Raw genomic sequence first — 15109 nt, 5'->3', positions numbered from 1 at the left:
CAACTACAAGCAGAATAATATTATGCAGGTTACCTTGATTTATTGATGATGCTGAGTAATCCAATAGGCGTAGTTATGTTGATGATGAAAAATAGAAAATCACTAAATTTTCTAATATTTATAGAAGAACTCACTAAGATTTTTAAAACTTCACTATTTTATCACCATTTCTGGGATGAATTTAGGGAAAAGAATGATCTCTAGGATTGCATTCTACCCAGAATGCAGATTAGAAAAGTATGCACTCACTTCGCATACAAATCCAATCATATTTAGTTTATTAAACTTTGGATGTCAAGGTATTGAAATTTTATGAAATGAAAACACGAAATTTTGAAATCGATGATTTTTGAGGATTTATTGGGAGAAGCCCTTATACAAGAAAATTACGTCATTTCAACACTATTCACTCGCAGCACTGTTATAGTTATTTGAATAGTATTCTTCGAATGATGTGAAGAATAGCGAAGAATGTGGATCTGAAAAACTCATGATCTAAGCCCTTTGTCGCGAGAAGTGAAGGTACTCTGGCAAACAAGTGTCCACAAGCAACTTCGCCTAACAGAAGTTATAAAATTGAAAAAAAAAAAACAAGAATTTTTTTCATTAAAAAGAAATAAAAAAAAATATTGAACATGTGATACCATATGTTGAAAGCTATCCTGATACAGCATGTTTGTGAAACAGCTGATTTGTAAAGGAACCTTAGCTACACTGAAGCCAGGAGCCTCAGTAGATTACAAGACTCATGTTACTGATAGTAACCAAGATGAGATGAAATGTGAACATTATTCAACCCAGCGAGACCGCTACGGGATGAAAAACAACAGTAATGAAAGATGAGAAGAGGAAGATAAAGCTTCTACAGCTGTTGAGCTGAACACAGCAAACTGAAGTTGGAAAAATCACTAAGTTGGTAATTGTGTAAACCAACGATTTCTCTGTATGTGAGATGATAATGTAAACAATGTGTAAAGACATTGTGAAATTTGAATTGTATAACTTGTAAACATAATGAAATGTAAATGTTATGCTATGTAAATGTTATAATATATATAATTATAAGTAAATGTTATATTTTATGATCAATTGCTAATATGGGCTATGTAAACATAATAATGAACTATTAATTGTCAGTATGTACATGATATGATATTAATTCTTTGATGGAATGTTAACGAGTGTTATGAAATGCAAATGTAAATTGCAAGCTAAATATGCTACAGTTAAATGCAAATATTTTTAATAATGAAATGTAAACATGTAAGTTACAAACATTAGGTAATGAATAGCAAGTATGTTAGCTATCAATATATTATTATGAAAAGCAAAACATGTGATGTTTAATATCCAATAATGATATGTATAATGAAATGTTTTGTGAAATGTATGAAATCTCATGAAATGAGAACACAAGCAAGCAAATGCACTGTGATGCATATTAATCAAGTACGAACTAACAATGTGATATGTTAGTGGCAAGCAAAGTCCTAATATTGAATTTATTGGTTATTGATAACCATGCATTGTAATGCAAGGATTGAGGTTTAATAATTAATTGTATTTATTTATTTTTTGTTCTAACAATGATGTTAATAATGTGAAGGTTATATGTTAAGTTAGGAATTTTAAGGTTAATTTAAGATATTTTTGTTTTAACACTGACATCATAGGGTTCCGCGGCAAGTACACAAGTTGTATTGCCTGCAGACACTTGTATTTGCAAGAGTACAAGTACGCACATAGTGATTAAGTTATTGATTAAGACCCGGACACCTATACTTAAGTCAGGTGCGGAGGTTACACCAGAGTGAGCTAGACATAGTGCGGTTCGCAACGATTGTGTACCTAACAGTGATGGGAATAGACGAGTGCTTCCTTGTGGGAAGTGGTGACCTCGCCCCACGCAATCAGCACCGCAGACGCCACGACGCCGTCTCGCGCGTAGTCGTGAGGCAGGGCGGCTGTATGCCGCCACATCAGCAGTTGATGACGTCAGCTGCAGTGCCAGATGCCGTGCTGTCTGGTACAGCATCATCGCCCCACGCCAGACCCTGTCGACGCGTGGTGAACCAGGCCAGGTTTGTTGGTCGTTTTGAGGACAGGCGCCGTCTCGACGCCGCTGTCCGCTGCAGGAAGGAGGAGTCGCAGCAAGGATGCAGTCATCACCGCAGGTGGACGTTGACCCACTGCCGTGACGTGACCTGGAGAACGTCCTATTGTTGATCCACTTGTACATTGCACCCCTTCTAATCCTTTTAGTGAATCATACTCACAGTAAGTAAGTCCTCCCGAGTCCCTCTCAACAGGAGCGGCTCAAGGCAGAAGCAATCGGAGAGCAGCAGCAGTTCCCGCCTTCGAAGATTTTGCACTGCAAAATCCGTGAACTTCTTCGCGCAGGTCTGTTAGCAGCGACGACCCGACGGAAAGTGTTTAAAAAGGCGCGATTTTCAGTTGCGCAACGGTAAAAAAACGAATCCAGGAGGAGAGGTAGTCTCTCTCAAGTTGTTTTTTTTGTTTGTCGTTTTGTGCGCACGTTGCTAGGCAACGAAGAGTGTTGTGTATTGTGCGACGGAGAAAGGGAAGTGCCAATCACATTGCATCGTTTTGAACAGGTCAAAGAGCACTGTTCAATGTAATTGACAAGGGCGGCAAAATCTGTACTGCAACATGTTTGTTTTGACAGTTTAATTATTTATTATTATTTACGATTTATTTTATTTTGTTTGCTCTATGTATAATATTATTTATTTTCAGAAACGGCAATATTTTGTTATGTATGTCTATGGAAAATTGATTCTTTGGATTTTTACCGGACTATTTGAACGATGTATTGTTGATACCCCTCTAAGGACTAATGGACTTGGAAACTGTAAACGGTAAAATTAACGCTGTTTATTTATAATGTAAATTATTATTTTGGTATTTGTTTATTTAAAATGTAAGTGAAATTTTGTTATCCGCGCAATTGTTGCGTTCGGAGTTCACGTTTTCGGTAAGAAATTAAGTAACAGAATTGGTTCTTTTGGCCAATCACGGGTCACCATTTAAAAGTTGAGTCTTACTGGTTTATTTGAGAAACTAGTAAGAAGGAGAGTTCTTAATGGCCAGCGGAATGAGCGGCAACTTCGTGACGTCGGCGATTTTAAATCCTGAAAATTAGCTATTTAGCATCAGGCATCCCGGATAGAGGATGATAATTATGAACCATTAAGGAGTTCAGAATATTTAAATAGGATTTATCTAAAAAGATAAATAACATAGGAGTGAATAACGTGAGTAATAAAAGTGCCCAGATTTTGTGCCCTAATCTTATGCACGAATCACGCAACTCCCGTTTTTACGTCACATCGCCGCCGAAACTTATTATAAATATTGATTTCATGAATTAAATTGACTTTATAGATGATTTAAATAATAATTGGACATAAATTTTACGATTTACACACTATTTAACAGACTCAGTGGTCCTATAGATGAGAGGCTCTGAGCTCTGCCGATGAACTATCTGAACCTAACTAGCCGAGGTAAATTGATTTTAAGTTCCCTAAAAACATTAATTAAAAACTGTGTAGTGTCAACGAACCCGAATTAAGACTTTTGAAAATATTTAAATGTGCGCAACATAACTCCTGGTAATTGAACTTTTATTGAATTCCTATGATGTCACTGTTAAGTTAGGTTGTTGTTTCGAATATGAATAATAATTAAATATATTAATAAGATTGAAATCTTTTAAATCGGTTTTTACATTGGAATAAAATAATCATATATTTTATATATTCAAAGTGTTGTGTTATGTCATTTGCTATTTCACCTACTCCAGTGTGTATTTATGTATGTTCCTAATCAATCAAGTAACACCTAACTGTGACTTACCTTATATCAACACTACCAATGGAGAGTCACACTATTTAAGAAATAAAATTTATTACACAGTTTTTATTCAGCCCAACGTTTTAGTGTGTGTATGGAGCCTAAGTAGGAAATAACTCTACATACTTATTTGGCTACCCTAGTGTGACCTTAAACTCCTATAGTTCTCTGCACATATTAATTTGGTACTCCAAGTGTGGCCATTTCCTTCAAGCCCAAGTAGGAATTTATTTGAAAGCACACACATAGCTATTATTATTATTATAGCTCCACAAAAGGAAATACCTAAATAAATATATAGGTTTGGAAGAAAGTTTACGCTTCCTAAAGTAGGTTACGTTAGGTCAGGTTAGGTTCGGTTAGGTTGGGTTAAGGTGTGGTTAGTTTCAGATAAAAAATATTTTAAAAAATATCCAAGCCTTTGGCAAGTATGCATAAGTATCAGCCTGAAATCTAAGTTTGAATCATGCCTGTTGTGTTAGACTTGCACTGCAAGCCTAATTAAATTAAAGTCAATGACACGCTTGCCACAAGTTTACACGCCACATAGATTGCTAGTAGAGATGACCTGGCTTTTGGCAGTAAGGTTATGTCTCAGTTAGCCCTCCGTTCCCACACGTAATGCTAAACTGATTGCAGGTAAATTACATTGCAACACACATGAAGTTGGCCAGGCACAGTTTGGTTCACGTGTTTTTTTTATGCCTGAGAGGTTTTGTATTAGCTCTCTTATGTGACTTTATTTCTAAGACTTCTAACTACTGAAACAAATTATAACCTTTATGAATTATTCTTTATTGTAAGAAGAAAAATAAACTTTGCATGTGCATCAAAGAAATCAGTCTCAATGACTAAACACTAGAATATTGTGACTATTTCTGTCCATGGTGAAATTTTGTTTGCTAGGAAAAATTACTCATGTTCTGATAGTAACACTTCTTATTTTCTAGCAATGAACCACTGAAAGAGGACTTCACACTCACCGCTTACTTAAAGTTAGACATTTTATAGTTTTTCTTATGGTTACAATTAAAATAATTTTTGCTCTTACATGGTAAGTTATTCAGGAGACATGGTATAAAAAAAGTCTCTATCTGTGTATGTCTGTTCGTTCGCTTAGGTACTTATTCTAATTCTTACTTTGATGCGATTTTCACCATTATTTATAGCCCTTTTGTATGTTGACTTCTGATCAAAATCTGTTTGTGTTGTCTCATGAGTAAAAAAAAAGGCATAAACATTGTTTACAAAGTAGGTATATAATTTTTGCAAACACCAGATACTTACAAAAATTTGGTAGTTATAAGTACCTACTTAATTATTAAATAGAAAAACGCCACATTAGTAGTTCGCATCATGCGAAGCCAGGACAGGTTGTTAGTTAATCTTTGATTATCTGCCATATTTTGTTTGAACTGTATTGACGTACAGTAATTCCGCAATATCGCTAATAGGGCACGACCATGATACAGACATGCCGGATTAAAGTCTTTTACTGTATCAAGTGGTGGAGCCAGAGGATCATAAAAAAGAAAAGGGAAGGGATGGACATGCCTCTTCTGGTTGAATAAATATTTACATGACTGCTATCAAAAGAACTCTACTTATGTTGGACAGCCCTGTAGTCTTACTGTTTGCAAGAAAGCAGCACAGTAACATTTAACCGGTATTTGAAATCCTGATAGCTCGTTGACACATAGAACTTTAAAGCATCTGTAGCCCAGCACATACAGCCACAGAGTTTTAATAGACTGACAGAAAATTTTAATATTTACACATATTTGATTGTAAAGACAATGGCTGCCACTGGTGAAATGAAGAAAACTAAAGCATCATTCAAGCATTGTAGTGATTCCACACATAAATGACATAAATACATAAAAAATTGGCATAAACTATTGCATGATTTCTGAGGAATAATAATAAAAAAAGGAAATTCAAAATTATCAAAAAACAATTATTTTACAACTAAAAAATTATCTTAAAAAATGTGTTTGGTATTTTGTATACAATGAGAAGATACCAAGTCACAACTTCAACGATGATGTTTCTGACTATATAAATTCATGCGAGACAAAATGTGCTTTAACAGTGTCACAAATGACATACACAATGTTTATTTAAAAATCTGAACTGAACAGTCTAATGGTGAACGTGTATTAACATGCACAAATGTGTACTCCTGTAATTGTGCATTAAAATAATACATAGGTGCAAAAAATCATATCCAGTCACACGTAAATATGTTCATATGTGTGATCATGTGTTGTCATGTTTACCATGCAAGCAGTGGTGGAGCCAGAACATCTTGAAAGAGGGGGCAGGTGGGTTAGTGTTGAATGAAATTTTATCCAGTGTAATGGACAGATGAAGAAGGGGGGGGGGGGGAGGAGGAGGAGGAAGGAAACCTTTAGTCTCTCATGCCCCCTTCACCCTTGGGTTTTCCACTATATGCAAAATGTGCATACATAGCTATTTACACTGTCGTCGCCCAGGTTTTTCCCCAGGAACAGTGCAGCTGCCCGGCTGCTCGTGGTAGAGGGGGTTCAGGCCTCGTGGCCTCCGGGGAACATCAACCTGGTGCCCGAAATGACTAATACCAAATTCAACGATCGACTCATGATTTATTAGCCCACTAACACGGAATACTTGGGGCTGGCCCCGTTCCTGCCTGCGTCCGTCTGGGGTGAAGCCCGGCTCCGTGGGCTGTGCCACGCCGTTCCGTACCGCACCGAAAGTCCGTGCGACGCTGGCACTGACACGATAACTATTAACTTCCCGATGTTCAGGATAGGTTTTAAGTCTCTGTAGGTTGCAAGCCTTCTCCCGCGTCTCAATCGTGACCGCTTGTTAGGCAACCGCGCCACGAGAATCTCCCGCGATTCACGCGACTACTCCTCGGGGCCGCCTGCCCAGCGACTACTCCGCGACTACTCCTCGGGGCCGTCTGCCCAGCGACTACTCCGCGACTACTCCTCGGGGCCGTCTGCCCAGCGACTGTGCGACTACTCGCGACCGTGTCTCCCTCGCGACTCACTCGACTGAGCGCTCCGCGCGCGGCGCTTCCCCTCCCGGCGCGTCTCTCCCTCCCCTCGACGTCTCCCACGGAGCACATGACGTTTCGCAGGCAGGGCGGGACCTCAGTCGCCCGGTGTACAAACACAACAATACCCTTCAAAAATATAAAAGATTACAGTCCGCTGAAAAAAAAACAACACACACTGGTATATCATTATGCCTAACTGGCAGGAGAGGCGTTGCCTCGTCATAACGGCCTGTAGGGAGCTAGGTAGGCACTTGGGTCGACGTCAAATGCCCCCCCCCTCCCACGAGGCCGCTATGCGCGGCAACGTCTCTCAGTTAGGTATCACTCGACGCACTTGGGGATAATTCAAACACTGTGTGGTCACACTGGGGGTCAACTTCGCACTGCTCCCAGGAGGGTAACAGGCTCATCACGCTGCACCTGGGTATGGGTACGTCACGGCGCACTGGCATGGTCAGAGTGGGGCACACGTAATCTTTCAGATATTCAGGGGCCCTGCGGGTCCTGGAGGGACGAGATGGTGTAGCGGGTTTGCTTACTACGAGCGCGGCGGGGCCTGCCTGAGGGGGAAAATCTGCGTGCGGACTCGCCTTAGGTGTGGATGCAGCCTGTGGAAACAGGTCGAACAGGGTGGGGGTCGGGTCATCCGAACGGCACTCATCCCCGGTCCACTGCATCTGTTGGCGCAGGCGGCGCTCCTCCTCGTCCCCTGTGTTCGCCTCAACATCTGTTCCCAGACACTCAGAAATGTCGCAACCGCCCCCAGAGATTTGGCGGGGAAGGCCCTGCTCCTCACTGACCCCCTCCCCTTCATCATCCGACTCTGGTTCCGTGACAATTTCCCGTGACCCGTCCCGGTACGCCTGCCGCCCCGTGTCAAGGGCGGGCCACCCCTTCCAACCCCTCTCCAGAGAGTCCAACGTTGTATCCAGGTACTGCCACAGCTCCCGGCTATAAGGCCACTGCTCTGCCTCCTCCCCTTCAGCCCTGCCTGGTGTCCTGTCTCCCGCAGCCGCGGAAGTCACGTCTCGTGTCTCGTCATCCGGGATCACGTCCTCTGTCGCGTCTGTTGGCCTTGTCTCCAGTATGTCCGTGGACGTTGGTGCTGGAGTGATGTCTGTGGGAGTAACGTCTGGCACATTTTCCCTTGCCTCCCCCGGGGCCTGGGGGCCTATCGGACCACGTGGCTCTGACGTCCGGGACGCTCCCTGGGGCGTGTTCGCCGGCAATGCTGGCGGCCAATCCGGACTCCCGGGCTGCTCTGTGTCCGTTTCCAGGTCCGTTGCACGTCTGAGGTCGTCCCTATGAATTTTGGTACGCCCTCCATTGGGCGTCCGTACTATGTACGACGTTGGTCCTGCCTGACGTAGAATGGGCCGGGGCCCCGCCCATTTTGGCGCTAACCCAGCGCAGAACTTTTTGACTCCGGATGACAGGTGGTGTTGGCGCACAAACACCTGCTCCCCCGGCGCTAGCACGGGCGGTGGCCTATCCGTCTGTGGCGTGTGCTTGCGGAGGTAGGTTTCCTGATGTTGCCTTGCCTGCTCCCGTTTCTCCGACAGCTCTGCCCGCAGCGACTCGCCCCACTCCCCTGCTGTAGCGGCCGCCGCCACGCGGCACTCGCCTGGCAGCGCCAAGTTCTGCCCCTGGACTAGTTCTGCCGGTGTGTACCCCGTAACCGCATTCGTCCTTCGTCTCAGACTGTACAGGAGAGCCGGAATATGCAAGTCCCACTTGCTGTGGTCCTCGCCCAACCGGAGACGGAGCTGCGCCTTAATTTCCTGGTTCCGTCTCTCGGTTGGGTTGGCCCTTGGGTGGTATGTGGGGGTAGTATGATGGTCCACCCCCCATCTTCGACATGCCTGCTTCCATCTGGCACCCGTGAACTGGCATCCATTATCACTCAAAACTACTGCCGGGTATCCAAACCGGGGAAAAACCTCCCCGTCCAACAGGGCGATTAGTGTACCCGAACGGACGTTGGAGACAGGGTAGGCCTCCACCCACCTGGTGAAAAAGTCTGTGACTACCACGAGGAACCTCCTTCCCTTGCTGCTCCGAGGATAAGGACCCATGATGTCTAGCGCTATGGTGTGGAAGGGGTGTTGGGGCCGCCTCGGTCGCTGCTGCTCCTCACCATCTGTCCTCCTTGCCTTGCAGTGTTGACAGCGGAGACAATTCCTCACATACTCCCGGACGTCCCGGGCCACCCCCGGCCAGTGAAACGTGGTGCGCAGCGCCTCCGCCGTCTGCTCTGCGCCGGGGTGACCCGCGAGCCGGTGGTCATGGAAGTAGGCGAGGATGGCGGATCGGGCTCCCTCCGGGGCGTAAATTCGCCATGACTCCATATCCCCAGGTGCCCTACTCTGCAGGACCCCGTCTACCACCCTCCGATACGGTGTCACCTGGGCGCCACACGCCTTGACAGCAGCCCTGGCGGCGGCGTCTCCCAGCTGTACCTGCTGGACAGCATTGATGAGGTCGGCTAGTGTGTCTACAGACTCGCGACCGAGTCTCTGGGGCTGGTGAGTCACAGCGTACAGGGCGGCACGCCCGGACGACTCCCCTATAGCTGAGGAGTGACCCTGTGGAGGAAGCAGGTCCTCCCAGGATCCTCCGTCCTCGTAGACGTTTGCCGGGTCAGGGTGCCGGGAAAGCTCGTCCGCGAGCTGGTTCGCTTTCCCCGGCACATGCTCGACTTGGAAGGCATAGTTCTGTAGCGTCATGGCCCACCTGGTAAATTTAGACTTGCGGCCCTGCATCGTGTTTAGCCATTTGAGGCATTGACTGTCTGTCCTAAGGGTGAACTCTTTGCCCTCGAGGTAGTGCCGGTAGCGACTAACCGCCCACACTACCGCCAAGCATTCCTGCTCATTTACGTCATAGTTCCTCGCGGCCGGCCCGAATTTGGAGCTGGCATATTCCAACACTCTCCGCTCGCCGTCGGGGCCGACCTGGTATAGCACCGCCCCCATACCCACCTTGCTGGCATCCGTCTGCAGGTAGAGGGGCTCCCCTGGTGCCATACGGGCGAGGACATGACTTCCCCGGAACAGGCGCTTGACGGCCTCCAGGGCGCAGTCTGCCTCGGCTGTCCACCTGTACTTTGTCTTGGGCGAGAGCAAGTCGGTGATAGGAGCAGTCACCGTCGCGAAATCCGGAACGAAGGAGCGTAGCCAATTTAAGAGGCCCATTAAGCGCTGCAACTCCTTCCTCGTGCGTGGTGCTGACTTAGTTTCTATGAGGTCTAAGTGCTTCGGTAGAGGTCGGCAACCTGCGGCATCCACAATATGCCCCAGGTATTCGAGCTCCGCCGCCCCGATGTGACACTTATGTGGTGCGCAGGTGAGGCCGTGCCTGGCCAACCGTTCGAGGACCAAAGCAAGATGTCGTGCATGGTCCTCCCACGATCTGGACCAGACGATCACGTCGTCCAGGTAGGCCGTGACGAATTCGCCCACGAACCCATCCAGGACGCGGACCATCATGGTCTGAAACGTCGTGGGGGCGTCCATCAGCCCGAACGGCATGGCGCAGAACTGGAATCGGCGACCATCCGGGGCGGTAAAGGCTGTTTTGGGGCGGTCCTCGGGTTTGACAGGGACCTGCCAGTACCCGCTCTTTAAGTCTAGTGATGTGAAAATAGTGGCGTCCCCCAATCCCGCTAGGGAATCTGCAATGTTTATGAGGGGTGAGGGTGCAGGGATTGTTACTGAGTTCACTGGCTTAAAGTTCACACAAAAACGAAGAGACCCATCCTTCTTGCTTGCCATAACCACTTGACTATTGTATGGGGACTCGCTCGGCTCGATCACCCCGTCCCTGAGCATTTCTGTAATCTGTTTCTGTATGGCTCCCCGCTCGACTGGTCCAAAACCGCGGGGCTTTACAAAAATAGGTTGGTGAGGCCTGGTAGGTATAGAATGTTCTGCCATTGTCGTGCGCCTTAGCATGTCCGTGGCTGCGAAGACTTGGGGGTGCTGTGACAACATGTCCTCGAACAAGGTGACGTACTCAGGGGGCACGTCATTGGCAATGTCCGCCAGTCGGACTAGGTTGGCTGGCGGGGCGGGAACTGCTCGACCCACGCCGTACACCGTGCGACGGCCCCGTCGACCCACGTGCAGCCTACCTTGTCTGATGTCGATGGTGGCGTCCTCCTGGACCAACCAGGGTAGGCCCAGGATCAGGTCATCTCGGAGTCCTTGGACGACCAGGGCGCTCGTCTGACTAGACTGGTCACGTATGCCGATGGTTACCTGGGCGCGTCCAGAGGTGGGCGCGCTGGTCCCCTCGGTGGCCAGTAGGACGGTCCCCTCGTACTGCTCCAGTTCCCCCTCCGGCACCAGGTGGGCAGCGACGTACGAGTGGCTCGCCGCCGTGTCCACCAGAGCATGGACGGGGTGCCCGTTCAGGAGCACCGGGACTCGGAGCAGAGCAGCCTCGTCTTCCCCCAGCCGTCCCAGGCAGACAGGTGCGGCCCAGTTCGCTGTGGGGGCTGCCGGGGCGACTGGCGGCCGGGTGGGTTCGGCCGCGCCGGCCGATGACGTGATGCCGGCGACTGCTGGTATCGGCCCGCCGCTGACGTCTGGTGGTGCCAGCTGTGTTGGTACACCCTGATGTGCTGCGGATGACGTCGCGACCTCTGATGACGTTTGCCCGTTCGTCCTGTTCCCCGTGAATCTGGCTGAAGATTCCTGTCGGCGACCCCTCTCTCTGTCCGCCGACAGTGACTGATTCGTGATCGTCGGGCGGGTGCGTTGGGGACAGTGGCCGACTAAATCGCTGCCCCCTACTGGAAGTTTCCCGGCCGGCGTCCCTCGGCCTCCATCTTCCGCCACACTTGTTCCCGTGTCGGACAGTCCACGTGCCAGTGGTATTGCTCAGAGGTGCAATATTGACACCGCGGTGGCCTGCTGCCACTCGCCCTTCTGTCCGCATACCGCCCGTCCCGCCTGGCTGCTTGTTCCGGTCTAGCCTCGAGTTGCGGTCTTGAGTGACGTGGGGGAGACTGGGCCCCATAGGGCACCAAGGCCATAGCGTCCCCTGGCGCCACCTGTCCCTGAACACGAGTCTCGCGCCTCGGGCGCAACGGCGTCCTCTCCTCCCGGTTGGCACGCAAGTCGCCTTCCACCTCCCTTGCCCGCTCGACAAACTCGGACAGCTCCAAATCGGTCGCGCCCCGCATAAATGGTCTCAAGTCCGGTGACAGCTGCTCGCAGATGAGTGGGAGGATCTCGCTCGTCGGCCTCCCAGTGTCCAAACGGCGATAGAGTCGCATTTTCATGTGCACAAATGCCTCGACGCTTTCACTGTCCGCCTGCGTCGTGCAGTACAGCTGCCGATGACAGCTGGCCCGCGCCTGTGGCCCGTTGAAGCGTCTCTCGAATGTCCGCACAAACTCCTCCCATCCTGTGAGGTAATCGCCGGTGTCCGTCCACCAGGTTCGTGCACGGCCCCGTAGCTGCCCGCTGACCTTGGGTACCCAACTGTCCCTCGGCACACTCGCCAATCTGTCCCGGCATGCGGCTAGGAAGGCCCGCGGACATTCGTGTAATTCTCCCGAAAACTCCGGCAACACGACGGCGACCTCTGTCACTCGCATCACTATAGGTGAATGTCCGTGATTCTGTCCGTCACTCTCCCGCGTCACTCCCGGATTCCCTGTCTTGTTCCACGGACAGGTGCACACTTCACTGTCCTCCGTTTTTACGCCGCCCAGTTTCGCGGTAAAAACTAGCCCGCACCACGCGCACCTATCTCCCCCTTCCATCTTTGTTGCGTCGGAGTCCATGCCGCCACTGCGTCCCTCCGACCCGGCTGAACTGGCAGGCCCGTCCATTATCGCTCGCGCGATAAGCTTTGTAAGCGAATACGCGCCGACACTCAACACCGCCGTGCGACACTTCACTCGCAGCTCGCTATCTCGCCGCGCGATCTGATCCCTGCGTGAGACGCGACGTGCTATCGTCCGCAGCTCGCTATCTCGCCGCGCGATCTGATCCCGGCGTGAGACGCGACGTGCTTTCGCCCGCTGTCGCGCCGCACTGGCGCGCCTGCTTCCGCTCCCCGTGCCTCTTGCTTCCCTGCGTACTTTCACGGCCCGTCCTACGACTCTGCACGTCACTGAAATTACTCACTACTGTTCGTTGCCCTGTGTAAAGTTCGTAGCCACACAAGTTGAGCGCCACTTGTCGTCGCCCAGGTTTTTCCCCAGGAACAGTGCAGCTGCCCGGCTGCTCGTGGTAGAGGGGGTTCAGGCCTCGTGGCCTCCGGGGAACATCAACCTGGTGCCCGAAATGACTAATACCAAATTCAACGATCGACTCATGATTTATTAGCCCACTAACACGGAATACTTGGGGCTGGCTCCGTTCCTGCCTGCGTCCGTCTGGGGTGAAGCCCGGCTCCGTGGGCTGTGCCACGCCGTTCCGTACCGCACCGAAAGTCCGTGCGACGCTGGCACTGACACGATAACTATTAACTTCCCGATGTTCAGGATAGGTTTTAAGTCTCTGTAGGTTGCAAGCCTTCTCCCGCGTCTCAATCGTGACCGCTTGTTAGGCAACCGCGCCACGAGAATCTCCCGCGATTCACGCGACTACTCCTCGGGGCCGCCTGCCCAGCGACTACTCCGCGACTACTCCTCGGGGCCGTCTGCCCAGCGACTACTCCGCGACTACTCCTCGGGGCCGTCTGCCCAGCGACTGTGCGACTACTCGCGACCGTGTCTCCCTCGCGACTCACTCGACTGAGCGCTCCGCGCGCGACGCTTCCCCTCCCGGCGCGTCTCTCCCTCCCCTCGACGTCTCCCACGGAGCACATGACGTTTCGCAGGCAGGGCGGGACCTCAGTCGCCCGGTGTACAAACACAACAATACCCTTCAAAAATATAAAAGATTACAGTCCGCTGAAAAAAAAACAACACACACTGGTATATCATTATGCCTAACTGGCAGGAGAGGCGTTGCCTCGTCATAACGGCCTGTAGGGAGCTAGGTAGGCACTTGGGTCGACGTCAACACTCTGAATCAGATATACGTGGAGTTTTCTTTAAATGCTCCTAATTATTTCATTCAAGCAGCCGAAGTATAAGATGATGATGATTTATTCAAGAAACAGTAGTGTATGTGAGTAGGAGCTATTTAAATGAAATCAAATAACAGTAATAACAATGATACAAAAAAATACAATATGTCAGTTTGACAGATCATGAAAGAAGAGTACAAACTGCAACAGAGGTAGATAGGTGTGAAGGTGTGTGGGGGCGCGTGCCTGTAGGTGTGTGTAATATGCCGCCTTCTGTTCCACATGTATTATGAGTTGCAGTATCTAAACCAAACTTATTTTTTCATAGCTTTAAAAAGAGGCCACATTTACCAACAAAATCTTCACAAAATAAACAACTTCTTATAACACAACTTCTGAGGAGAAAGAATTATTTTCCTTCAGTATGTTCAATGATTAACAAACAGGAAATTATAAAATTGTTGGGTATGAATATAATGGGTGGCAAGAAACGGCAAAACCAGCAATTTTGTTAAGGAACATTATAATCAGAAACGCATCCCTGCAAAGTTACAGGCACAGTCAATAATGTGCAGATTTAAATTTTGCGCTCAAAAGAAAATCACAGGAGGCAGGCGACAAGCAGAAAACAGTTTTTTTGAGTTAGCCACAGGTGTGGTACTGTTCCGAATACCCTGAACAATGTTTTTTTCATAGTCGGATGTTAACTAACACTAATTATCATAGTAATTCCAAATAAAAATAAAAATTACAAAGAAAATTTATTTTTATAATATTTTTCCAGCTAAGTGTTTGTAGCAAGCTATGAATAACTACTAAACTCTAATGTACATGAAATATTACTGAAGCCCTTGGATATACAACTATCTACTAAGTTTACAGAGACATTCATTAGCATTTTAAACCGTAAAATTTCAAGTTTTAACACTGTAAAATTTGAAGAAACTTAAATTAAGTAGGTAAGAATTAAAATCTTTGTACAATAATGATAGTTGAGAAAATAAAATATAAAGTAAAATATAGTTTTACATATAAGGCTGTAAATATACAAGGACAAATGAAAGAGCTGCATTTATATTTACACACCAACAAAGAATACAAAGAATAAACAGGTAATACTGAATGAACCACTGTAGTTTATAAACAGAAAATATTACT

At 47.9% G+C, this 15109-nt stretch overlaps 1 protein-coding gene and 1 long non-coding RNA gene across 4 annotated transcripts in view; both read right to left on the bottom strand.

Annotated features, from left to right (window-relative positions):
* Positions 1–15109, bottom strand: part of LOC134532966 (Bardet-Biedl syndrome 4 protein) — a 38365-nt gene that overhangs the window by 17158 nt on the left and 6098 nt on the right. For 2 of the 3 annotated variants that reach the window (XM_063370050.1, XM_063370052.1), the window contains exon 1: positions 11182–12737. The exons of the other annotated variant lie outside the window; for it this stretch is intronic. In XM_063370050.1, coding sequence (XP_063226120.1) covers positions 11182–11944 — 763 coding nt within the window. In that variant the 5' untranslated portion in view covers positions 11945–12737. Of the gene's footprint in view, positions 1–11181; positions 12738–15109 lie in introns of those variants that run through there. 3 annotated transcript variants of the gene reach the window in all.
* LOC134532967 (uncharacterized) lies at positions 1564–5711 on the bottom strand. Its single transcript, XR_010075226.1, has 2 exons — positions 2277–5711; positions 1564–2204 (listed from the first exon to the last, which is right to left on the bottom strand). It is a non-coding gene; the product is annotated as an uncharacterized LOC134532967 (long non-coding RNA).

The sequence above is a fragment of the Bacillus rossius genome, chromosome 6 (genome assembly GCF_032445375.1).
Source record: "Bacillus rossius redtenbacheri isolate Brsri chromosome 6, Brsri_v3, whole genome shotgun sequence".
Classification (NCBI taxonomy): domain Eukaryota; kingdom Metazoa; phylum Arthropoda; class Insecta; order Phasmatodea; family Bacillidae; genus Bacillus; species Bacillus rossius.
Note: the sequence above shows the minus strand (reverse complement) of the source record. Positions and strands in the feature narration are given on the sequence as shown.